At 47.6% G+C, this 27,366-nt stretch overlaps 1 protein-coding gene across 1 annotated transcript in view; it reads right to left on the bottom strand.

The window, feature by feature from the left end:
• The window catches only part of C9H20orf194 (chromosome 9 C20orf194 homolog), an 80,132-nt gene extending 53,699 nt beyond the window's left edge, over window positions 1-26,433 (bottom strand). The window contains exons 1-4 of the mRNA XM_033161021.1: window positions 26,302-26,433; window positions 17,244-17,323; window positions 8,127-8,246; window positions 7,014-7,138 (exon numbers count right to left, since the gene is read on the bottom strand). Of these exons, the coding sequence (XP_033016912.1) occupies window positions 7,014-7,138; window positions 8,127-8,246; window positions 17,244-17,323; window positions 26,302-26,396 (420 nt within the window). The 5' untranslated portion in view covers window positions 26,397-26,433. The remainder of the gene's footprint in view (window positions 1-7,013; window positions 7,139-8,126; window positions 8,247-17,243; window positions 17,324-26,301) is intronic.
• Between the last annotated feature and the right edge of the window lie 933 nt (window positions 26,434-27,366).

The following is a 27,366-nucleotide window of genomic DNA, read 5'->3' on the forward strand; positions in this document are numbered from 1 at the left end:
AAGACCTGGAGCTGACTGTGGCTCAGATCATCAGCTTCTTATAGCAAAATTCCAGCTTAAACTGAAGAAAGTAGGAAAAATCACTGGGCCAGTAAGATACAATCTAAATCAAATTCCTTATGAATACACAGTTGAAGTGAAGAACAGGTTTAAGGATTTAGATTTGGTGGATAGAGTGCCTGAAGAACTGTGGATGGAGGCTCGTAACATTATACAGGAGACAGCAACGAAAACCATCCCAATGAAAAAGAAATGCAAGAAAGCAAAGTGGCTGTCCAATGAGGCCTTACAAACAGCGGGGGAGAGAAGGCAAGCAAAATGCGAGGGAGATCGTGAAAGATACAGGAAATTGAATGCAGATTTCCAAAGAATAGCAAGAAGAGACAAGAGGGCCTTTCTAAACGAGCAATGCAAAGAAATAGAGGAAAATAACAGAATGGGAAAAACCAGAGATTTGTTCAAGAAAATTGGAGATATGAAAGGAACATTTCGTACAAAGATTACCACAATTAAGGACAAAAGTGGAAAGGACCTAACAGAAGCAGAAGACATCAAGAAGAGGTGGCAAGAATACACAGAGGAATTATACCAGAAAGATATGGAGGTCTCATACACCCCAGGTAATGTGGTTGCTGACCTTGAGCCAGACATCCTGGAGAGTGAAGTCAAATGGGCCTTAGAAAGCCTCGCTAACAACAAGGCCAGTGGAAGTGATGATATTCCAGCGGAACTATTTAAAATTTTAAAAGATGATGCTGTTAAGGTGCTACACTCAATATGCCAGCAAATTTGGAAAACTCAGCAGTGGCCAGAGGATTGGAGAAGATCAGTCTACATCCCAATCCCAAAGAAGGGCAGTGCCAAAGAATGCTCCAACTACCGCACAATTGCACTCATTTCACACGCTAGCAAGGTTATGCTTAAAATTCTACAAGGCAGGCTTAAGCAGTATGTGGACCGAGAACTCCCAGAAGTGCAAGCTGGATTTCGAAGGGGCAGAGGAACCAGAGACCAAATTGCAAACATGCGCTGGATTATGGAGAAAGCTAGAGAGTTCCAGAAAAACATCTACTTCTGCTTCATTGACTACGCAAAAGCATTTGACTGTGTCGACCACAGCAAACTATGGCAAGTTCTTAAAGAAATGGGAGTGCCGGATCACCTCATTTGTCTCCTGAGAAATCTCTATGTGGGACAAGAAGCTACAGTTAGAACTGGATATGGAACAACTGATTGGTTCAAAATTGGGAAAGGAGTACGACAAGGCTGTATATTGTCTCCCTGCTTATTTAACTTATATGCAGAATTCATCATGCGAAAGGCTGGACTGGATGAATCCCAAACCGGAATTAAGATTGCCGGAAAAAATATCAACAACCTCAGATATGCTGATGATACTACCCTGATGGCAGAAAGTGAGGAGGAATTAAAGAACCTTTTAATGAGGGTGAAAGAGGAGAGCGCTAAATATGGTCTGAAGCTCAACATCAAAAAAACTAAGATCATGGCCACTGGTCCCATCACCTCCTGGCAAATAGAAGGGGAAGAAATGGAGGCAGTGAGAGATTTCACTTTCTTGGGTTCCATGATCACTGCAGATGGTGACAGCAGTCACGAAATTAGAAGACGCCTGCTTCTTGGGAGAAAAGCAATGACAAACCTAGACAACATCTTAAAAAGCAAAGACATCACCTTGCCGACAAAGGTCCGTATAGTTAAAGCTATGGTTTTCCCAGTAGTAATGTACGGAAGTGAGAGCTGGACCATAAAGAAGGCTGATCGCCGAAGAATTGATGCTTTTGAATTATGGTGCTGGAGGAGACTCTTGAGAGTCCCATGGACTGCAAGAAGATCAAACCTATCCATTCTCAAAGAAATCAGCCCTGAGTGCTCACTAGAAGGACAGATCCTGAAGTTGAGGCTCCAGTACTTTGGCCACCTCATGAGAAGAGAAGACTCCCTAGAAAAGACCCTGATGTTGGGAAAGATGGAGGGCACAAGGAGAAGGGGACGACAGAGGATGAGATGGTTGGACAGTGTTCTCGAAGCTACTAACATGAGTTTGGCCAAACTGCGGGAGGCAGTGAAGGATAGGCGTGCCTGGCGTGCTCTGGTCCATGGGGTCACGAAGAGTCGGACACGACTGAACGACTGAACAACAACAAGCCGTGTTGGGTCTGCCGTAGTCACAACAAAATAAAAAATAAAAAAATTCCTTCCAGTAGCACCTCAGAGACCAACTAAGTTTGTTCTTGGTATGAGCTTTCGTGTGCATGCACACTTCTTCAGATACACTGAAACAGAAGTCACCAGACCCTTATATATAGTGAGAGGGTGGGGAATGGTGGGAATGGGTGATAGGCTGATAGGTGTGGAAAACCTGTTGACGACTTAATGACTGCAATTGGGCTTACAGGAAAAAGCAAGGGGTGAGATGGCTAAAAATAGCTTTATCGTGTATAATGAGATAAGAATCCAATGTCTCTATTCAGACCAGGTCTCTCCATGGTTTTGAGTTTGGTAATAAGTTGCAATTCAGCAATTTCTCTTTCCAGTCTATTTCTGAAATTCTTTTGTAATAAGACAGCTACTTTGAGATCTTGTATAGAATGTCCTGGGAGATTGAAGTGTTCTGCTACTGGTTTCTCTGTCTTGTGATTGCTGATGTTTACCACACCTATCAGCCGATCACCCATTCCCACCACCCTTCTGAGTAATACCCCTCCCCACCACCTCACTATATATAAGGGTCTGGTGACTTCTGTTTCAGTGTATCTGAAGAAGTGTGCATGCACACGAAAGCTCATACCAAGAACAAACTTAGTTGGTCTCTGAGGTGCTAGTGGAAGGAATTTTTTTATTTTTTATCCTGTGAGGTAGGTTAGGCTGAGAGGCAGCAACTGGCCCAAGGTCACCCAGTGTGCGTCAAGGCCAAGGGAGGATTAGAACCCTGGTCTCCCAGGTCCTAGTCCTACACTCTAACCACTGTGCTGGACTGGCTCTCCCTGAAGTCAGTAGAGACCAACTCAAAGTCATGGCAGCCGTATGCAAAATGCACGTCAGTTATGAGCTCAGTCCAGAGCACTAATTCTGTCACAGTTAAATCTGAAAGAAGCTTCTTTCTCAAGACTGGGAAACAGACCAAGCTGTAGGCACGGCTCAAGAATCTTCTCTCATGCACAACCATGTGTGGGTTTTTTTCTGTTTTCTTCCCTCCAACCCCCAACCAAGGAGTTCAGGGGAACTCGAAAGCTCAGAAACTGCCTTGTGAACATTGCCTACTGCCGTATAAAATGAATTATTTTACTGAGGCTGTTAGTGGTGTTGTTTTAAAGAAAATGGATAAAGACAAAAAGAGCTTGCCTGCTATTTCTAGGGGAACACTGGGAGTCTCTTCGGTTAAATCATATGCCTATCATATGCTGGGTCTCTATTCTGCGGGTGCCAAAGCTCCATGAAAGAGCTCGTTTTCATTGTGGTTAGTACATCATTATCCAGTCGGCCCACTTACAGAGTGGGGGAGAAGAAGCACAGCAGAAACATTCGTACTGCAAAAAGCCGACTGGTTCAACCCAACATGGGTGCCTATTTTGTGGCATACGAAAAAACCCAAATACAAGAAAGAAAACACAGTAACTGCACCAGTAATCTCTAAAGTGCTTGCAAAGCAAAGCCCAGCAACCAGAGAGGCGTTGTTGAATTTGGAAAGGCTGATTTAAGGGTCCTCGAAGCAAAGTAGCACCCTTAAAAAAACTACGGTTCCCAGAATTCCACGGGAGAAGCAATGATGGTTCAAGTGTGATAAGAGTGTATTAAATACATGGCACAGAAGTGAGCTAAAACATTAACGTGTGAAACTTCAGTGGGAAAGAGGAGCTCACAGATAGACTCTAGGCATCTCTCTCCTGGAACAGCAGACGGAACCAGCCAACAGAATACAGCCCTCTGCAGAAAACTCTTGCACTACCTTACTACTACAACTATTAGGTTACAATAAATAATGGGTGCCGTTCAGCTGAGTTTTGCTCAGAGTACGCTCACTGCAATTAACGAACATGACCAAGTCACTGGGTCTACCCTTAGTAAAAATTTCACCGAATGCCACCCAATTATTTTACAGAACATTAAAATGTATGCTTGGTAGAAGGAAGAAACGCTGAGATGGCAGCTGAGTTTTAAACTGTGTTGTTTAAATTGTTTTTCAGGGTTGTGATTTTTTTTAATGATTTTTTTTACCATTTGTTACTGTAACATCCACTCTGGGTGGCTTCCAACAAAATATTTTTTAAAACATAATAAATCATCTAACATTAAAACTTTCCCTATGCAGGGATGTCTTCAGATGTCTTCTAAGTTGTTACATAGTTATTCATCTCCTTGACATCTGATGGGAGGGCATTCCACAGGGTGGGTGCCACCACCGAGAAGGCCCTCTGCCCATAGCTGTCAACTTTTCCATTTTCTTGCGAGGAATCCTATTCGGAATAAGGGAATTTCCCTTTAAAAAAGGAAAAAGTTGACAGCTATGCCTCTGCCTGCTTTGCTGTAACTTTACTTCTCGCAGCGAGGGAACCTCGGAGTTGGACCTCAATGTCCGGGCTGGACGATGGGGGTGGAGATGCTCCTTCAGGTATACAGGGCTGAGGCCATTTAAGGCCCAGCACCAACGCTTTGAATTGTGCTCAGAAACATACCAGGAACAGACAGACAAGGTGCGCTTGGCTCAGATGAGCAGAACGTACAACACGCCTAAGCAGATAACGTTCTGTTCTCACTCTGAGCGGCAGAGCCAGATCACAGGACAAAGGAACGAACAGAACCGTTGAGTTTCAAGGGAGATGCTGTCAGGGGCTGGATAATCCAGATAGCGACGGAATATATATGCAGATGAAGGAGGGATCTCATCCTGCCTCTCCTGAAGGCTGTGGGCGTTTAAATTCCAACAAACCTGGAGAGCTGTTTGGTTTCATCAGGTGCAGCACTAGAACATAATGAGCCTGGCTCCAAGAAATGGTTTTCGGTCCAGAACCACCAGGCTTCAAAGGGAAAAGCATCGTGAACTATGAGAAAGGTGCTTCACTTAATCTAATTGCCAAGGAGGAGATCAACTGGTGCCACAACCCACCAGCTCCTAGGTGTGCAGGAGGCTTCCTTACTCTCTCCTGTGGGATATGCAGAGTGGGGAGCCCTGTGCGTGCACCCAAGGCATTTTGCAGGAGTTTTATCCCAGAAAGGTTCTTTTACAAATCCCAAATGACGAATGAGCAGGTTGGACTTCTGAAGGAATGACCACTGGGCGTGAGGCACACCTCCGCCCCAACCACAGCTTGACCACCGGGTGTGGAGCACACTCCCGCCCACGGCTGTCTGAACGCCATGTCCTTTATCTAACCTCTTGCTCTCTCGGTAGTCTGCCGTGCCCTGTCTGTGACCTATGCCCTCCTTTGCAGAGGCATGGCTCACTTTCCACTTGGTAGGACCTGTGGGATGTAAACACAGAGCAGCCAAACACAACACTCCTAGAGAGGACATGAAGGTAACTCAGTCCTCCAGGCTTAACTTCCTGTTTACCTGGACTGAGTTACAGGAACCAGAAGTAGGTGTGGTCTTACCTGGGAACCACATCCCAAAAATCACTCTCCTTTTTGCCTCGTCCTTTGAAGAAGCAGGATGCTCTCTCAGCCTGCAGCTGAGAGAAGCAGGGGTGAAGGCTGTTCCCTTATGGAAGCAGCTTCACTGCATGTAAATACATTTATCTAAGTTTGTCTGCCTCCTTGAAGCCTGTACTGTGACTCTTGGATGTCCGTGAGTAAACACTTTTATATCTAATAATCAGTGCTGTTTTGTATCTTTACTTTTAAGAGGGAACAAGGGGAATATACCAGGAATATAGCTGGCTTAAGCAAGCCTATGCAAACGTTTTCTGCTGTGTTTTAAAAGGGAATGTAAACTCTGCTAAGTTTGGAGCTTGCTCATACAAGCTGGGATTGAGATATATAAATAATATATACTCATCCACACTCCTAAACATTCCCACAGGACCATGACGTGGTGGAGCAGGTCTCGCAAATACCAGAGGAAGCGTATGTGTCAGCTCATGATGCAAAAGTGCTAAAGGCCAGACTGTTCCTAAGTGTGTGCATATTCTTGCTAATAAAAAGAGCCTCTGCCGAGCTAGCAATCAGCTTGCTTATGCACAACTCACCTGCATCAACTCCTAAGCGTGGCCTTCACTTCAGACTTCAGATCACACAGAGCCCTAGAAGCTGGGTGTGTCTGGCAGCTGAAAAGCTTACTGGTGTGTTGGCCAAAATGCAAGTATTTAAGCCCCAGGTTGAGAGTGCTCACTTAACTGCTGCCCTGGGGTTATTTTGACAGTAAAGGGATGTTTTAAGCCACCTTCCATGGAGTTTTGATGCAGCCACCAAGGCAAGAAAGGATTGTTCTGCTGACATGTATGGGATGCATTTGTCCTGTGCCCCAGCTGTTGACCAGCTTGAGAACTGCAGCAAAAGCACCAGATAGGATCAAGACTCAAGACTCAATTATTTGGTCTCTTTCTTCCCTTTTTTGTATTCTCACAAAATGATCCAAATGGCAAGAACTGTGGAACAGCAACAAGCAAGGGGTCCGCTGTGCCTTTTTCAAAGTCACCATCTTGACGTAACGGTGATATGAAGCAGAGATCAAGGCTGCTATCCTGTGCACACTTACTCGAGAGTAAGCCCCTCTGAACCCAGTGGCACCTCCACGTGAACTCGCACAATATCAAGCTGCAAGTCAGGCAAACCTTCCGTTTTGATTTCTTAACCATTTTTAATTTAAATTCCACGAAAGAGCAGGGAGTCGGGCTCTGACCACTGCAACAGCGTCTCATTGGATCGTATCAATTCCACAGAATTAGGAGACCTTCTGCAACGCCAAAGGCCTCTGTGGGAAGCCAGAACTGCTGCAGCTCAGGACGGCCTCAGACAAATGCTTTTTCTTTCTATGTTTTCTACTCGCCCACTCACCTCGTTTTCAGTCAGGCAGTGGAAATGCAAGTTTCTCCAGAATGCTACATATGGCAAAAGGTAGTTGTAGTTGACAGGGTTGCAATAGAGATGGACGCTGTCCGGCTTTATTAGTAGGATGACATCTAAAAGGAACAAGAAATCAACCTGATGTTATTTTTAAGTCACTAACCTGTTTGTCCTCCTGATGCAACGCTCAGACAAGCCCTTACTTATTTAATAGATTTTTACTCGCTCTTCAGCTAATGGGGCTCCCACAGCAATTTATGTGAGATCATTAACAAACGATGCAGTGCCTGCCCTCCATATGGTAACTGGAAATACATGACACAAAAGGAAAGAGAGATGGGGAGGGTAAAGGAAAACAAACTCGGGGACTTTGGGTTTTTTGTTTTAAGTCCTTGTGATCTCTCCCTTCTAAATGACGAAATATGGCGCAGGGAGGGGAGTTAGAGGACTCCTTTGCACTCAATATTTTCCTTTTATGATGTTCAAAGGTATGTGCTGGCATGTGTAAAAATCACACGTAGTATCCAGGCTGGCACAATCACCTACAAAGGAGGTGGAGGAGGCAGTAATGTAGGAAACAACCCAAGGGAACTCTTTGCCCAAGGTCACCCAAACAGTTCATGGCCAAGCAGCCGTATTCCGTTTTTTGCACTGATAGCCCAATGTCCGCCTGGACGTTAGTGCTCCCAGGCTTTCTTGGGTAGTCTTTGGGCTTTTGAATGGATTCTGGTGTCTTGACAATTTCCCCCCCCCCCCTATTTTAAGGCCTGCCTGCGTTCAATTGTCTCCATTCCATTTTAACCATTTTTAATGTATGTTGTCCAGAGAACTTCGGTTAAGGGACAACACGGAAAACACCACAAATAAAAACAATTAACTAAAATGGAATACCCGTGGGAGCCAAGTGGAAGAGGGAGGGTTGTATCAACGTCCACAAAGACGTTTTAGGAAAGAAACAGGAGCACCTGTCTAGCCTCTTCCTTAAATACAGTACACCAGGAGAAACTTAGAGGAGGTGATATCAAAAGAAGTGAAAGGAGACCAGCCTTATTCGCCCCCTTGAGTGTTCATCTTAAAATAGCGCACAGCGCCACTTTCCCTTACCGTCAAGGACCTCTTCAGGAAACCCCGATCTTTCAAATTCGTTGTTGCTCTGGTTGTACAAGCCAAAGAGAAGGTAGTTGGCCAGTTCCCGGCATCCCTCGTTGTATCGGCTGTCAATCCCTGCAGAAGGAAGCGTAAGGAACGCACAGTAAGGTCATAGGGTGGAAAGAACCAACAGTTCCAATTCCAAATCACAGAATAACCAACTAAAACTAGGGAAATGTTTGAAGCCTCTGCCTTCTTCCTAAGTCTCCTACGCTTTGGAAGCAGGCTGCAGCTTCCAACATACCCTGACAACTAAAACAAAGGGGTTGGGGTGGGTGGGAATCAAGTCCTTTTTGAAATTGCAATTGGTCCTGAAGAGCAGCAGGGGGGATCTCTAGCTCATGGGCCTATACAGGTCTGGCACAGGTCCCAATTTGTCACATCAGGAGTGGGACATGAATGGATGCAGCAACCAAGGAACCATCGGGAGCCTCAACTGAGCTCCTAACTGTTGCTTTGCAAAATCAGGGCTCCTTGTCAGCTAACAGCCACTGACGGGGAAGTCCCACGTGGAGCTGCTCCCATAGGGAGTGTTCCCTATGAGGGACTCCCTAGTACAGCCAAGGGCTTCACTTTCTCCAAAACCGCTTGCTCCAAACAAACCATCAATTTGGATTCAATGTGCTTCCTATGAATGGAGTGGCTCGCCCCGCCCCTCTGCAGAATCTAAACCAGGCTTCCTCAACCTCGGCCCTCCAGATGTTTTGAGACTACAATCCCCATCATCCCTGACCACTGGTCCTGCTAGCTAGGAATCATGGGAGTTGTAGGCCAAAAACATCTGGAGGGCCGAGGTTGAGGAAGCCGGATCTAAACTGCTTGTTCCATATGAACTTTGAAGGCACGCTCCCAGAGCCAATCAGCTGATTGCATAAGGAGAGGCAAGTCAACAGTGAGCAACCCCTGAAATCAAGGGGGCAAGCCAAGGACCGACAAGAAGCTAGAAAACCACTGAGTATAACCAAGGTTCTTGTGGTGGCATTAGGCCTCCAAATATCTATAATGCTTGCACCAGCCCAAAATGCTCGTAACGGATGACAGTGGACCAAAAAAAGAGAATGAAGAGCAGCTGAAAGGGGACACTGGAACAGAGATACAGTCAGGTGCAAGCCGCTTTAAAAACAATGAGTAGAAAAGCCTTGTGCCACAATGCTACAGAAGCAATTTAAGAGGTAGAAGCACTTCATATTTATTTCCCCCACACTAAGCCGCAAATCCAGCCCAGAGCCGCCCCTTTCAGAAAGGGATTGGCAACGCCGGCTGACCTCAGGCCACTGCCCAGTTTGGAACAATCGAGGATCATTTCCCCCCAAAAAATCCCTTTATGATACACTAAGCCGAAGAACGGCAAGTGCAGAGCTGGGAATTGGGACAGCAAGGTCAACCAGGGAGCACCGGAGGACAGTTTGGAAGGGGAAAGAGCTCCTGAGCAACAGATGGTGTCAGGAACAAATGAAGAGGAGGATAAAAGCATTTTTGAACGGTGCCGTCAAGGTCATGCCCCACCTCTCCTTGTGTGCGAATAATCTGTCCCCAAATCCAAAATACTTCAGCCTTTGCTTCAACATTTGCTGTTGCCCTTTGAGGCACAGATCTGGTTCCCTTGTGTGTTTGGACCTTCTCTGACGGTGGATCCAGCTCAAGTGGGGCTGCGTGCTTTTTTCACCCCAGGTCCATCAGTGGCTACTGGCCAAAATACCCAGGAGAGTGACGCCCATTTTCCCAGTCTCTCTTCCTCTCCTTTCTCCTGCTCCCCAGCCCTTAATTGCTAGATACGAGCCACTGAGAACAAAGGATGGCTGCTTCCATTGTGCCCTGCTTCTGAAGTTCCTCGCAACGTTTGGCTGGCCACCGACAGGTAACAGTAACTAGAGATCTGTGGGCAGCCTACCCTGGGCTTCCACTCTCACGTGGATTAAGGCAACACAAAACCATTACCTATCTGGGTCATGTTGGGAATTGCCATACACAAATCCAGATCTGAGCTTTCTGCTTTCCAAAACCAGGACTCCAAAGACTAGTTTTTGGAGGCGTCTGAGAAACAGAAGATAATACACTGCAAGCCAGAGAAGGTCAGAAGGCCAGGCTCAGTCCAGGCTTTATATCAAGGTTTGGCCAATATGGGATCCTCATAGTGCCCATCAATTGCAGGGGCTGATATCTGATATGTTTCCACTCTGTTTCCTGACATACATCTCACGGATAGTTGGTTAGAGCATGGTGCTGATAACGCCAAGGTTGTAGGTTCAATCCCCGTATGGGACAGCTGCATATTCCTGCATTGCAGAGGGTTGGACTGGATGATCCTTAGGGTCCCTTCCAACTCTACAATTCTATGATTCTGTGTATATCACACTCCACACAGCTGTGTCCATTAAGTCGTCTCTCAGATCAAATGCTACTGCGGTACACAGGGTGCAATATGCATCCCGGCACATCCTCCCGTTTCCCATTGTTAGTGTTATCTGCATGATCCTGATGCTTTAAATATATGCTTTAAACAGAGCCTAGGGCTTGCCGACCAGAAGGTCGGCAGTTCAAATCCCCGCAACGGGGTGAGCTCCCGTTGTTTGGTCCCTGCTCCTGCCAACCTAGCAGTTCAAAAGCACGTCAAAGCGCAAGTAGATAAATAGGTACCGCTCCGGCGGGACGGTAAACGGCGTTTCCGTGCGCTGCTCTATTTCGCCAGAAGTGGCTTAGACATGCTGGCCACATGAGCCAGAAGCTGTACGCCAGCTCCCTTGGTCAGTAAAGCGAGATGAGTGCCGCAACCCCAGAGTCGTCCACGACTGGACCTAATGGTCAGGGGTACCTTTACCTTTACCTTACCCATCCTCAAAATAAAAAATAAAAAAAATCCTTCCAGTAGCACCTTAGAGACCAACTAAGTTTGTTCTTGGTATGAGCTTTCGTGTGCATCTGAAGAAGTGTGCATGCACACAAAAGCTCATACCAAGAACAAACTTGGTTGGTCTTTAAGGTCCTACTGGAAGGATTTTTTTTATTTTTTACTTCGACTATGGCAGACCAACACGGCTACTTACCTGTAACTTACCCATCCTATCACTGACTGAATTCCCCAGACGGTGGGGAGAACAGCAGGATGCTGCAGACTGTCCAAAGCAGCAGGGCACTGGGAGAGCTTCCTTAATCGTTCCACATCTGCCTCTGAAAATACCATTTCTCCTTAATTGATATGCTGCTGGTTGAAGCTTCCTATTAAGCTAATCTGGTGACCTAATTCTTCCAACGCAAGATTTATGATTAAAACATGAGCCCATGAGAATTATGGAATAAATCCCTGAGTCACGGCAGGAGAGAGCTGACAGCTTTCCAAGAAATAACCTCCAGCTTTGCAGAAGGAAAATGTTAAGAGTGATCATCGCAAGGGGCTGGCTGTGCTGAGGGGGCAAGGTGAGATTCAAAGGCTCAGGAGAAAGACCCCCAAGGGAATCTAGTCCCACTCGCAACATGCCACTTCAGGTTAATTTCTGATTTTTCTCTTAAATAATCAAACTTCATATATATGTGTGTGTATACACACACACACACACACACACACACAAAAATAATAATACAGCATACAACAAATATTACACACACACACACAAATATATATTTGAACACAGACAGCTTCCAAGTCATGTGGCCAGCATGACTAAGCTGCTTCTGGCGAACCAGAACAGCGCACGGAAACGCCGTTTACCTTCCTGCCAGAGCGGTACCTATTTATGTACTTGCACTTTGATGTGCTTTCGAACAGCTAGGTTGGCAGGAGGTGGGACCGAACAACAGGAGCTCACCCCGTCATGGGGATTTGAACTGCTGACCTTCTGATCGGCAAGCCCTAGGCTCTGTGGTTTAGACCATAGCGCCACCCGCATCCTATCCTGTTGTATAGTATACAACAAAAAAGTAGAAAAACATCCTTTTTATAATGGAATCACACACACATTTCAACTGCCAATAACATTTTGTTCTCTGCATTTTTCATTCATAGCTATCCTTCCTTGAACTAATGTTTTTATAACAAAAAGCAGTCTACACCACCACCTGAAATACCTCTTTTTACACAAGCTTTTAACAGACTCCACTATTTATTTCTTCTAGATAACTGACCCCATTCCTTAACATCACTGTATTGTTTTGTATTGTTTAGCATCACTGACAATTTAATCAAGTTCAGTTGTTCTCATTCCCCCCCCCCCCCGATGATATCCTTGCCCTATTGGTTTACATGTAACTTGCTCACGTTTTGGCCTGTAACAGCCCTGCGTGGTCATCATAACATGCAGAATCTGCATCTTATATGAATAAAGGGATCAGCTTTTTACAAAATTTAGTAAGCAGATTGGGGGGTTAATGGTAGCTCTGATGCAGTAGAACCTTCTCCCTATCCTTTCAAACATGCAGTTCCAAAACTGCTTTGATTTTAGGGGGGGGGGAACCACACAGACACACCCCCATGAATGGAAGAAATTTCCCATTGTGGCGTCACAAAACCAGAACATTAGGTTAATGTCAACCTCCATATTTCTGGGGGAAATCAAAAGCAAAGGGGTACCAGGAGGCGGAGGGTGGGCCTGGAGAAAAAGGGGGTGCATTTCACTCCATGGTTAGAGCTTCATTCTTTGTTTTTGTAGGAGGGAGGGTACCGTATCTTCACTTGCAGAAATGCACTGAACAACATATGGGGGAGGAAATAACGGATTCCGGCTACCAACAGCTTTAGGATGGCAGCCAAGGAAGTGACCCAACTGATTAAAAAGCCATCCATGCTTACAGAATATATTTACAGGAATTTCACTGCAGCTTTTGCACAGATGTTAGTAACACCGAGGCAAAGAATACTTGATAAATCAAGTCTAAACCGTTCAAACAAGCCCGTCAAACCACACAATGCACTCCTGCATGGACACACAGATAGTGAAGCATCAGCATCAAATATGGTGGCCTTGGCAGTAGGTCTACTCGTCAGTCTACCTACACATAACTACACATATCGGTATCTGAAGAAGTGTACATGCACACAAAAGCTTCTACCCCAGAACAAACTTAGTTGGTCTCTTAAGGTGCTACTGGACAATTTTTTAATTTTTTTATTTATTTCGTACACATATATCAGTTAGCAAATCTGTACACATATCTAAGTAAGCAAATCTGTGTCCTGTCCCCCCCACCCCCCAAAAAAGAGAGAGAGAAAGCCACCAGCTAGTGTAAGGCTTATTTGCCCAGTCAGCTAGAGCAAATCATTTTTGATTATGACTAGGGGAAATACCTTCAGAACACCTGGTTACCCAGGAGCCTAAAATCAGCGGCAGAACCTTGGGGTCTCAAATTTCAGCGGTGCCCTGTGTGACGCCAAAATTTGGTGGCCCCTTCCCACCTCTCACCTTCCATTCTACATCATAGTTGCAGCGCTCCCGAGGCTCTGAACCCGGTGCGACTAAACCTGTCGCACTCCCTTAAATCTGCCTGTGCTACAATTCTGATAACTGACCGCAATGCATTTAAAATGCATTTTCCAGCTTCGAGTTGGAACATTTCCCTAAGGCTGCCTACTGCAGCAGATCCTCCCCCAGTGAAACAAAAGAAGAGAAAAATGAAACCCAGCTTACAGCAGAGCAACAGAAGGGGACAGAAATTCCCAGGCTTGGGGTTGGCATTCCCCCCACCCCACCCCCTAGCTGGAAATGCAGCAGTCCGGTATTAGCAGGGGATTCTTGGGGAGAACGGCTCACAAAAGGGTTTCAGATGGGACCAAGCACAGGAAAATTTGATATGTCGCCGTGCCGTAAGCATTTAATTAGCCTCATCTAGCCTGCGCTACCCGAGAAAGGATGAAAGCTGTCCAGGATCTGATCACAGTTAATATCTGGCGGCCTCTTTCGTGGCTGGAACCAGCTGCAAGCTCTCTAAACAGCCTGGCTTCCTGTGTCACTGTTCTGTCTCGACTTTCACACGGGGTTACGCTGGGATACGACTCAAGGGCCGCCAGTAAATCCAGACTTATAAGCAGGGGCCAGACAAAAGCCCAGGGAGACCACGGCAAGAAATCTAGGGCACTCAGGTGCCTCTCAGAGTTGTACAGGGCACAGAAGTTAGAATCTTTATATACAAGTTAGGAGTGTTTATATTCTGCTGTACGTTCAGGAGGTTCTTCCAACCTTGATACTGCAGCAGTTCCACTTATTTTCAGGTCTTTGCCTCCAGAGATACAGCTGAGTGTTTCCTAGCTAAGGCTCCCAAGTCCTGATACACCTCTATTAACTCCTGGTCTAAGCAACATTTGCACCGTTCATAATATACAGATCTGCGGACGCAAGCCTTGCAAATTAATTCTGGTCGGCTGTGCAACCTCCTTTCCTCATGGAAATACCTAAAAGCTACCCTGCAGTAAGGTAAAGGTAAAGGGACCCCTGACCATCAGGTCCAGTCGTGTCCAACTCTGGGGTTGCGGCGCTCATCTCGCTCTATAGGCCGAGGGAGCCAGCGTTTGTCCGCAGACAGTTTCCAGGTCATGTGGCCAGCATGACAAAGCCGCTTCTGGTGAACGCCGTTTACCTTCCCGCTGGAGCGGTCCCTATTTATCTACTTGTACTTTGACGTGCTTTCGAACTGCTGGGTGGGCAGGAGCTGGGACCGAGCAACGGGAGCTCACCCCGTGGCAGGGATTCGAACCGCCGACCTTCTGATCAGCAAGCCCTAGACTCTGTGGTTTAACAGATCCTGAAGCTGAGGCTCCAGTACTTGGGCCACCTCATGAGAAGAGAAAACTCCCTAGAAAAGACCCTGATGTTGGGAAAGATGGAGGGCACAAGGAGAAGGGGACGACAGAGGATGAGATGGTTGGACAGTGTTCTCGAAGTGACTAGCATGAGTTTGGCCAAACTGCGGGAGGCAGTGGAAGATAGGGGTGCCTGGCATGCTCTGGTCCATGGGGTCACGAAGAGTTGGATACAACTGAACAACTGAACAACAACGAATAGTTCAGTCTCCACAAAGCCTCTTGTCACATTCCTGGTGTCCTGCAAATGGCAACTCTTCAAAGAGTTATCAAAATTTGGGTTAAGCCACCTAACCGCAACTTTCTGGTTGGGGTCCAGGCAAGCGCCCTTCTGCATGGCTTAGATTTCACCGAGAAAGCCAGGGCCAGCTAGAAGTGGCACACCGTGCAAACTGCAAAGTTTTCCTCCGAGGCATTCCGAAATTGAGCCTTAGTCTGCTTAATTGCATTTAGCTGTTTCCCTTACCACAGAGATTTCTCCCTGACTCATGGATGGACAATATACAGTGCCCAGAATGTTTAACTACTCAGACAAAACCATGCATTTTTTCTTCCAAGCTGCAACTCATTTAACCCTCCTGTTTCCAACCCATCTGCTAGCCAGTCCTTGGTGCATGTTCACAATTAAACGCAACGCAAGTTCGCACATAAATTTTACAAACTTGAAACACAGAAGAAGACAGCGTAAAACAAGCCTACTTCTAATGATACGTTTTGGGCAGAGGATGGGGAGGGAGAAAGGAAGCAGGAAAGTGTCTCACATCCCAACTCACTCCACACTCAGCCTTACTCACGACCGTCCAGGAAGCATGACGAGATTGCTTGAAAGTTTTCCAGCACTGCCTCCATGTTTAGAGACAAATCTCTCAGGCCAGTCACATTATTCAGCCTCCAGTACTCAAGAGAGATTCACTCTTTTTTGTAGTATCTGTATTTCAACAACGAAGGCTGCTCCAGGTATGCAGACTGCAAGGCTTGTCTCACTCAAGTCTGTTGCTTGTTCAGCATTCAAGCATTCTGCCTGCCGCTTTCATCCTCTGACCTGTCTTCCATGTCCCAACACTACTTCCCTGGCTCTGAGCCTTCCTCTCCTGAGGTTTCCCTAGCAGGCATGGCCAAACTTGGCCCTCCAGATGTTTTGGGACTACAATTCCCATCATCCCTGACCACTGGTCCTGTTAGCTAGGGATGATGGGAGTTGTAGTCCCAAAACATCTGGAGGGCCAAGTTTGGCCATGCCTGCATGGGGTTCTCTGGCAAGAGCCCCCCACCATTCTTCACCATCTAGCCAGTCCCTGACATCTGATTTCTTTTATCTGGGGCTCTGCTCTCCTTGAAGCAGCAAACACACTTCTTTCCATTTCCGCACACAGGTCTTTTGGGGCAACTGCAAATGGGAAGAGCCAGTTTCAAGCCCAGGGACAAAAGGCCAGGCATCTCCCTGCCTTACCTTTTCAATAAGAGATGCCAAGGATCGAACCCAGAGCCTTCCAATGTACAGCATGTGCTCCATCACAGAGCTACGGCCCATTCTCAACGTTTGCCTTGTCTCCATGTGCTTCTTAGGAGACCACTAAATTCTAAAAAGCACATGGGTCTTTGGCATTAGCCAGAGATTTAAAACTGTGTGACCTCTTCATTCCATTCATTTCTAAGGGGCTCCGCATTCAACTCATCAACACATTCCAGCTGCTAAGGGCAAGTAAAGGTAAAAGGAAAGGGACCCCTGGCCATTAGGTCCAGTCGCGAACGACTCTGGGGTTGCGGCGCTCATCTCGCTTTGCTGGCCGAGGGAGCCGGCGTACAGCTTCTGGGTCATGTAGCCAGCATGACTAAGCCACTTCTGGCGAACCAAAGCAGCGCACGGAAACGCCATTTCTCTTCCCGCCAGAGTGGTACCTATTTATCTACTTGCACTTTGACGTGCTTTCGAACTGCTAGGTGGGCAGGAGCAGGGACTGAGCAACGGGAGCTCACTCCGTCACGGGGATTTGAACCGCCGACCTTCTGATCGGCAAGCCCTGGGCTCTGTGGTTTAGACCACAGCGCCACCCGCGTCCTAATATGACTTCATACTTTACACAAACCACCGACCTTCTGATCGGCAAGCCCTAGGCTCTGTGGTTTAACCCACAGCGCCACCCACGTCCCGCTAAGGGCAAGTAACATTCCTCAAATGCTTGAGCTCTTTGAATATCTCTAGCATCCTTAAACACAACTTCTGGCTTTAGCCTGCACATTTCAATAATGCTGTTGATGCACTTTAATGACTAGGGAGAACTTACCCAAAATGCACAGTATTCCATCTGGCTGGGATTTGCTGCTCTGCGTCAGGATGTTCTGAATTTGTCGAAGGCGGCTACAACTGCAAAGAAAAATGGGAGACGGTTAGAGGCGATGCTTCAAAAGGACTTCAATCTGTTGGGAGCCAAGGCTTGCTGAAAGAGATCTGTCATCTGGCAAAGCAGTACTGTGCCAGCAGTTCTGAAACTGTCAGTATTCATATACACTTAGTAGAAGCAGGCCTTTGCTCTTTCCACATCATTTTGCAAAATGCTCTGTCTCCAGTTATCAGCCCACTCCCGTTTCCTCTGTGATTTCTGCATCATCACTTTAAAGCATTTCTACCAGTTGGATGAACTTATCTTCCACCTTTTGTGCCTGCTGAAAACAAAAGTATTTTTCGCTCAGTTCAGGGCACTTGGCAAAGTAGGGGTTGCATATCATGTGGGCACAAAACACCCTTTCGCCACCAGGAGGTCACCGACACATTTGTGCACTCATGCTGCGAGCCCACTGCAAGTCAGGGTGTGCCTTGTGCTGGCCTGTGAGGTGCTGAGGATTGGCTTTCTCTTTGAGTACTCCCAGAAGGGGTTTCCTTCCTAATCTGAATTGCAACACATTCTCTTTGATCATAAATACCAAGTAACCCTGTCAGCAGACCAGTGCATGATTTTACTCTCAAGCCACGCCAGGGTGGCCAAACAGGCAAGCCTTGACATGCAAAGAGTTGACCTTTGTTCTGAATGCAAAGAGCTAACAAACATAATGCAAGAGCAGCCCATAAAACTAGCAACATACAGTTATGGCTATCATCCATCTCTCACATTCATCGGACACAGTTCAGAACTGCATGGGCATGCCCAACTGGACTTTCCCCACTGCAAAGAGGGGGCCCTCCATGCTTGCCCTATTATTGGTTTTTGAAACAGACAGTTTGCGATGTGGGAGACCAGTGTTATGGGAAAGTGTCAAAAGCCATTACTACTTCAACCATTTATATATTGCTGAATTGCAATCATCTCTGTTGTTGTTCAGTCGTTCAGTCGTGTCTGACTCTTCGTGACCCCATGGACCAGAGCACGCCAGGCATGCCTATCTTTCACTGCCTCCCGCAGTTTGGTCAGACTCATGTTGGTAGCTTCGAGAACACTGTCCAACCATCTCATCCTCTGTCGTCCCCTTCTCATTGTGCCCCCCATCTTTCCCAACATCAGGGTCTTTTCTAGGGAGTCTTCTCTTCTCATGAGGTGGCCAAAGTACTGGAGCCTCAACTTCAGGATCTGTCCTTCCAGTGAGCACTCAGGGCTGATCTCTTTAAGGATGGATAAGTTTGATCTTTTTGCAGTCCATGGGACTCTCAAGAGTCTCCTCCAGCAATCCTTTCTACAGACAACCAAAGTTACCGGTAGTTGTGAGGTCGCTGGACGACAACCGTCATCTAACATTTGCAAAGCCTGATCGTTTGATCAGTATGTATACAATTTGCTATTGTTCCATTATCTACAAGGCGGGAGCACAATGGAGCCAAATTACTATTCCCTTTGAACCTGGATCTTATATAAAATTTATTTTAGACCTGTGGGCATGGTTCTTGTTGGAACTTTCAGCCAAATCCATCTCCTTTTACCCCAAGGTTACTCCGCCCATTCCTTTATAAATGTTCCCTTTAGACTATATGAATTCACGACTATGATATAAATTTGCCCAGTATACCCTTTGTGCAATTACGAGTACAGTATAGTAATTTTCAAAATGAGTTATCTTCTCTGGAAGGTCCATACTGTCTCATTAAAGGTATGGATATAACCGTGGTCGACATCTATTGCTTTAACGATCTCAGCAAGTGTGTTGGGGAGCAGATGCAGCCCATAAACCAAGCATGCCCCAAGGCAGAGTGTATTGGATCAGAAGCAAGTACTTCCCATTCATTTATTTCACCTGAAACAGTAGGTGAAACAGTTATCACAATAACACATAGGGGGAAAATAACGCTGTAATTCTGAGCAACAACGTTATACAGTATGCAGGCTTAGAGGAAGGGGTTTTCCTGTGAACTTCCCTAACTGAAAAGTTCACAGCCAGTCAGCTGGATGAGCTGCTGCCCTGGTTAAGGAGTAACTGACATGCCTCTTCCTGTTTATGCAGAAACAGCATCCTGCACACAAAAGAATTTGCAAAGTTGACAAGCCGAACGGCACAGTGGCGGCAAGGAGTCACTAGATCAGGCACAGGCAAACTCGGCCCTCCAGATGTTTTGGGACTACAACTCCCATCCTCCCTAGCTAACAGGGATGATGGGAATTGTAGTCTCAAAACATCTGGAGGGCCGAGTCTGCCTATGCCCTGCACTAGATCCTGGGATGAAGGTGCATGCTCAATGTCTGACGGTGCAGGAGAAGATAGATTGCACATTATTATTATTATTTTTAAAAAATGGGGAGGAGAGAAACAATAAGCAGGTGTGTAAGATTATGGATGGTGTGGGGGAAATGAATAGAAATAAGTTTTTCTCCCTCTCATTTAGTACTGGAATATGGTATCATCCTGTGGCTCAGAAGAAGGGCTTTTCGCCCAATGCAACAATGCCACAAAGCTAAACGCTGGAAGACTCAGGACAAACAGAAGTACTTCACATAGCAAAGTTAGAATGCGCTACCACAAGCTGTGGTGGCTCCTTAATCCCCTTTTGAAGCTATATTGGGGGCCAAGTCATGGAGGATAAGGCATGCTACTAGTTATGATTGATGGCTTCACACTGCCTGCAAAATCGGATGCTGCATGGCTGAGAATACCAGTTGCTAGGGTACAACAATGGGAGAGGGCTACTGCCTTCATGTTCTGCTTGAGCCCTCCCCTTGGGGGTTGTCTGGTCAGCTATTGTGACAACAGGATGCAGGCCTTTGGTCTGATCCAGCATGTCTCTTCTGCTCACTTGTTCCATGCTTTAAGCAAATGAGAAACGTATTGCACAGATCTCTTAGCACTGGAGGTTAGTGGGGGGAAACAGTTCACCATCATTTCCTAGTTCTGTATTGTAGCTGGAAGCTGCATGCACATGGAAGCCAGAAAACCATTCCGGAAACCCGTTCACCTGCCACAGATGAAGCCGCAAAGTCACTGGGGCCAGTGCCTGAAGTTATTCTCCATGGTCACATCTACTCACTAGGAATTTTACAGTTGCGTGTCTGTAGTAAAATTAAGCCATCCAATTTGTAATGTTCTTCAGTTATTCTTTAATGCCTAAGCTAGACAAATCCTCACACAACCTTTCAGAGGAGTAGCTGCAGGCACAGGGTGGTATACAAATTTAATAAAATAATAATAATAGCTATGCTTGTCTGTGGTAACAAACAAGGAAGCTTGGACCAGATTAAAGACTGAGGGCGATAGCTAAAGTTAGTCACACTCAGAGCAGACCTGGGAGCTCCTCGGGGTTGGGCTGATGGAGCGGCTGCTGCTTGTCAACAATGCCAGTGAGCGGGCAGCGCTGAGACACACTCCTGAGCGTGTGCAGAGTGCGTTCCTCCTCCAGGTCTGGAGGCAGCTATGGGACTGGCTTGCAGGGTATTTATATTTTTCAAAATATAGTCCAGCCCCCCACAAGGTCCGAGGGACAGTGGACCAGCCCGCTGCTGAAAAGGTTTGCTGACCCCTGACTTAAGCTACTTTCAGTACGTCTACTCTGAGTATGACTAACACCGAATACTGCCCTAACCAATTTATTGCGGCTGAAGCTTCCATGGAATAGAGTCCATTTCATCAGATGCACTCAATGTTGTTTTCACATGGCAGAGATATATACAAAAGGGCGGAGAGAGATGTTTTTGGAGATATCAACAGAGCCAGCCAGCAAGAAGTGTGTCTCACTTTCATCTCAAGTCTTTGTGAGGATAAAGTCAGCCAACAGGTTGTGCTACATTTGATACGGATGGCCAAAGCGCTATCTAGACTGCCTGGGGGAAATAACACCACACCTATGGGTATACGAGGTCAAGTGAGCTAGCAACAGTTGTGGACTTATTTGCAAGGGTGCTTTAGGTATGCGTACTAGGGGTGCAAAAGAAACCGGGGTGCTTCTTCCCTCTGTAGCAAGGGGAAGGGCAGAAGATAGGGCAAGATCTACTACTGCTGGATCACTGGGTGATTTGTAGTAGATCAGGGATTGAACCTGGGACCTTCTGCATACAAAGAAGATCCTCAGGCACTGAGTCATCCCCCGGGGTAATCAGGAAATGATTTTTGTTTATTTGTTTTTTTAGTTTTTGCACCCAAATCTCGGGGTGTTTAGCAGACACTGCAAGCCAAAAGTCTCCCTTCCCCTGCTGCAGTAGGTATAGCAATGAAGGACTCCTATAGCAAGGGGCTTCCACATAGCAGCTTCTATCCCTAAGATCAGATGCCAAGCTGCAGGAAAAGCAATGCTAGAAAAGAACAGGGAGAAGTATGGTGGTGAACTGCCTAGGTCAATGGTGGGGTTGCAGCCTAGGACAGTGTTTTTCAACCACTGTTCCGCGGCACACTAGATGTTGCCTGGTGTGCCGTGGGAAAAATTGAAAAATTACTTTATATATAGTCAATATAGGCACAGAGTTAAAAAATTTTAACATTTTCTAATGGTGGTGTGCCTCGTGATTTTTTTCATGAAACAAGTGCGCCTTTGCCCAAGAAAGGTTGAAAAACACTGGCCTAGGAGACCAGCAAGAAGGGAAAGCAAAGAGAGATGAAAAGGACTATGTTTGACAAAGAGAATGAACACCCAAGATGCTCAGAGTGTCAATTCAGTTCAACATTGGAGCGAACCAACATATGGGTTGAGTGGAAGAGGTATGAGTTGACCATGGACTGAGCACGGACCCTTATTTACAGTGTAGATCTAGTTCAAAACATGACTGCTCAGTCACTTGCAGAATCCGGAAGTGCCCCTCTCCTAGTTCCCGCCCAACACCACAGTCTCGGCACCCTAAAACGACGTCTGTTGCGCCTCCTGACCCCCTGATGCTGTGCAGGTGCTGGAAGTGTCAGTTCTTCATCAGATCCTCTCTGGCTGGTGGTGTTGGGTCTGTGTGCAGAGTCTCCAAGCCCCTGCGCCTCCCCCTCCTTTAAAGACAGCTCAGGGAAAAGGCTAGAGGAAGAGGAGCAGTCCGTCCTGGGGTCCCCTGTAACATAGAGAGCCCTCCTCTCGGGAAGAGCTGCTCTCCCACTCCTCCTCCCGAGGAGGACTTCTTTCCCTGCCCTCCTCCTGAGCAGGACCTCCAACCAGCCCTTCCTCTTGAGTAGTCCTTCTGTCCCCCTCCTCCTCAAGAGGAGGATCTCTCTCCCCTCGCTCCTCACAAGGAATACCTTTGCCCCGGCTCTCCTCCCGAGTAGGACCTCCCCTAGCCCTCTCCTAGCGAGGAGCCTGGCAGTCCCTGACAGGTGGTCTAGGGAAAGAGAACACACATTTGAACTTCAGCAGAGATCTGAACATGCTTCTCCCACCTCCAGGCCCAAACTCAATGCCCCACTCCACTCCCAGCAGCAAAGTGAGCATGCAAAGAATGCAAGGGTATTTAGTATAACTGAGCAGGACTGGTTTACTGAGGCCTGGAAGATCTCATTAAGGAAAGGACGCCAGCCATGGAGACCAGAGGGGGCTTGCTAGAGAGACCCCCAGTATGCAGGAAAGGAAGGAGACACGCCACTGTAATATTCTCCTGGGCTCCAAATTTCTTCACGGTTACTGTCATTTGAAGAGGGAATTTATAAATTTAAATAAGCTTTCATGCTTTATGGGAGCTGCGCGTTCAGCGGTTTAACGGAATTTTATTTGAGGAACATGGAAAATGTTTCCCTTTCCCTTTTGACAGGCAGCCAGGGGTTTTGAAAGTTTGCGTGCCAACCTCTAGCTCCAGCCCGCTCATTTTGAAGTGCTTGAAAGAGACACAAGAAATATCGTCCTGTGACATTTCTCCAGTTGTAGCATAGGAAGACAGACACAGAGAAACACAACCGGTCTTTGTGCAAACACTGCTATATTTTGCTAAGCAGTTCGCAAGCCTCATTTAGCAACCCAGGAAGTACATTTTCTGCAGCGAGGCAACTGCTTCTCTCTTAGCACCATTTGATTTGCAAAGTACCGTTAAGTTAAACAAGGAATGGGAGGGTAGGGGGGGGGGTTAGAATTGGAATTGGAATGGAATGCCATTGCGATCTGGGAGGAGAATGTGAACAGATGACATTCTAAGGGGCGGGCAAATGTTGTACACTGCTCACTACTTACATCTGTTTCTCAAGAACAAATCCCCAAGGCAGCTCTGAAACAGCAGCTCCTTTCCCAAGGTCATTCGCTCTGCTAAGCTAATAGAGCTTCATTAGAAGCCATTTGCTTGCTTGCTTCTTAAAAATATATATATATAATAGCTTAAATAATCAGAACTCAGAAGAAAATCAGAAGCTAAGTCTTGCATTCTTTCCAATTACTGAACAGGAATATTTGGAGACGGGGCTTTTCTCACACAAACAACTGTAAAACACAGGCCTGCAAAAGATTCCACCACCCCCCTTAGGCATCTCCCCCCCACCCCCTACGCACACACTTGTGACTAATTTAATTTGCCACCCCACAAGAAAGAGGAATTTAACCTTCACGCAGGCAGCCATGTAAACATATTGCAAAGAGAAAGGCTGCTATTCTTTGTGCCTGTCTGGGAGGGCTTAAGAGGCATGCGCGCACACACTTTTAAGAATTTGATCTCATCCTTGCTTTGTGGATTTGCTATGAAAGGAGAGGGGGACAAAAGAAAGATGCCGGAAAATATTTCAAGACTCCAAAGGGGTGTCTCACCAAAACGCCTTGGCTTTTATTAAAGCCTGCCCTGCTTTACAAGGACGCATTGCCCTGCCTTTACAGTGGCACAGGACCTCATCCAGCTCTCTGCAAGCATATTTAAATATCATTGTGTTCAATATTCCAGTTCGTAATATTGTTTCCCAACATACTCAATGATCATCCAAATGACAAGAGGAGAAGCAGCAGTTCCAAGGGACGCCTGCTTTCACTGAATCCTGTCCTTACAATCTCTCCCCTAAAGTATATCCTCTCTACATCCTTTCCCCCAAAGTAACTACTTCAAACACGCACCCTCCCAAACTGCCCCATCCTACACTCCCACCACCACCACAAGCCACCTCCTTATTAGAGCCTCCGGCGATCTGACATACCCCAAACATTCTGAACCCACCACCACAGCTTTCTCCACCTCCCTCCATCAGCCTCCTGCATGAAGGATGGGGGAATAATCCAGGAGCCTATGTGTTCCCAAGTCTTTTTTCCCCAGCCATTTTCCATCACACTCTTTGACTCTGAACCCTCCGTCTTGAAACTGTACTGGACCCAACGCATCCAGCCAAGACTCTTCTCTCCTCAACCCATGAATTCTATGATTCTTTCCTGCTAGATTGATAACCTACAACTCGAAAAAGATGCCAGGAGAGCTCAAATGCATCCACAGGGCACTGCTCACTGGCCCAGACACTGCAACACTCGCACAACTCATCCTACTAGCTGCTTTCAGTAACTGGTATCTCAATGCACATTTATCTGCAACCTCTGTTATCAACCTAACTACTCATCCACATAGGGGTTGGGCCCTGGGCAAACTCTTAGCCCTCTGAATACACTTTGGTGGGGGTGGGGGTGGAAGAATAACTAGGGATTTGATCTACGACCCTAAACTTGCCTGGAACGCAAATCAACAGGATCTGCTCCCAAGGGTATGCTCAGGTGAGCTAGCGAGGAGACTTTAAAATTTTTGAATTATTTAGTCCCTGAAAAAGGGTGCCACAAAACCAAAGTGAGCCTTTACAGAGAGGGCCAAATGCAAACTAGTAAGCCAGCTCCCCAGTCTTGCATCCACACCCTTCCTGCCTCTGGGTGCCCCCTATTCTTCCTACCCCACAATTTCCTGTATTCTGTAAACATATACAACAAAGCCCTTACCCTTCCTGGACCCACCACCCAATAACCCACTCCCTACACATCTTGCCCTCTAGCCTCCAGGCTCCTTACAACTGTTACTCACCGCCCCGCCCTGCCCCACCCCACCCATTTTCTGCGCTGAGGTGACCCCATGTTGGCCATACTCACCTCCACCTAGACCCAACAGCCCCTCCCCTTCATTGACCCTCTGCATACAGTATTTCTGCAGCAAGCCAGACCCTCCAACAGAACCCACCTCAGCTCAACCCAATGCTCATGTCCACCCCCCACCCCACCAGGCCCCTCACCATCTGCCTCTAGCCCTTCTCCACTCCCTGCCATGCCTCCCTCAAGCAGCACCTACTGCCAGCGCCCCCTAACCCTTCCCACCCTCAGCTCTTGCCTGTGCAACGACACCCCTATTCCCTAACTCCCAGCGACCCCCCACCCTTATTGACACCCCCATATATTCTGCACCAGAATGCTTCCCAATTCTGTACCAAAGCACCCCTTCCCCCAGGCACCCCTCACCCCACACCTGCACCAAAGCAAACCCCCCCCCCGAATATCTGCATCATGGCATTCCCCACCCCTTGCACCCCACACGACCCTAACCCTTTTGACAGTTGTTCAGGCAGTTGTGATTTTTTGCAAGGCCACCTCCTTTGTTGCTTAAGGCCACATGTTCTGGCTTTGTTTCATTGGATTTTTGATTTTGTGCGGTGGCAACCTGCCTTAGGACCTTATGGTGGAAAAGAATATATATATATATATACATATACGTGTGTGTGTGTGTGTGTGTGTGTGTGTGCACTGTATGCATGTATAAAATGGTGCATGTTCACCCCCCCCCCACCTTTGCACAACCCTCTCCTCCACTCCCTCTACAGCCCACCCAGGGCAGCCCCACCCCACCCCCCTGCTCTCCTCCCCTTCCTCCCCTCGTCTCCCCCCACCTACCCCTCCCCCTGTCCCCCACCCCTCTCATTTCCCCTCTCCCCTCCTCGCCTCCCGTTGCCCCTGTCCTCTCCTTCCTCCAGACCCCACCCAGGGCAGCCCCACTGTCACCTCCCCCCCCTTCCCTCGCCCCCCCCACCCCTCACCTGACGCTGGGCTGGGCCCCTCCTCGGGCCTTCGGGCGCCCCCTTCGGGCCGGGGGCAGCAGCAGGGGGTTCCGTGCCGAGGGGAGCAGCGCCATTGTCCTGTCAGCCCAGCACCCGCCGCCTCCCTCCGCCGCCGCCTGCTCTCCTCCTCCTCCTCCGCTTCGCCTTCCCTGCAGCACCGAGCGGGGGGGGGGGGGAGGGAGGAGCGGGGAACGCACCAACTGCGCCTCAGCTGGAGGGAGAAAGAGGCGAGCCGTTGCCCTTCCGCCCCGCCCCCGCGGCCCCCCGCCCGCCGGCTCTTCTCGCTGCGCCCCCCTCCTCGCTCGCTCGCAATGGTACGTCCCGACAGGACCAGCTGTTCTAAGGGAGGAGGAGTGAGGAGGAGGAGGAGGAGGAGGAGGCGGGGAACGGCCCCGCCCCGCGGCAACCGTTGCCGGGCAACGCGCTGCCTCGCCCCGCCCCCTAGCAACGCGCACTCTCCTTAACGCGGACGCGGAAGAAGGGCCTCCCTTAGCAACGGCCCTCGTCGTCAGGTTCTCGCCTTAGCAACAGGGGCTGCGAGGCTGGCGCTAGGCCTCCCTCGGGGGAAAGGGGGCGCCCAAAACCTGCCTCGCTTTCTTTATTGTTATTATTATTATTCGTTGCACTTGTACAACGGTGTAGTTGTACAATGACAATAAATAAATCTTATCTTATTATTAGCTATTAAATTTGTATACCACCCTATACCCGCAGGGCGAGCCCCAGATGAGGAGGAAGCCCCATCAACCACTTACACTTTTCATTGATTTTATTCACTTTTTTATCTTTTCGCCAAAAAGGCTTAACAAAGAAACAGAAACATGCATGCATACATTAAAACCTGGCGGGTGTGTGTGTGTGGCGGAATACATTAAAACATCCTGCCTGCTTTGAAGGGGAGGCAGCTGAAGATATGTTGTAAAGATATGATTGTTCCACAAACGGAGCCACCACTGAAAAGGCCCTGTTTTCATGTTGCCGCTCTTCTAGCACTGGATTTAATGCAGTCGAGGCGGTTCCCCTGCACAGGGCACCAAGCCCAAA

The sequence above is a fragment of the Lacerta agilis genome, chromosome 9 (genome assembly GCF_009819535.1).
Source record: "Lacerta agilis isolate rLacAgi1 chromosome 9, rLacAgi1.pri, whole genome shotgun sequence".
In the NCBI taxonomy this organism is placed as follows: domain Eukaryota; kingdom Metazoa; phylum Chordata; class Lepidosauria; order Squamata; family Lacertidae; genus Lacerta; species Lacerta agilis.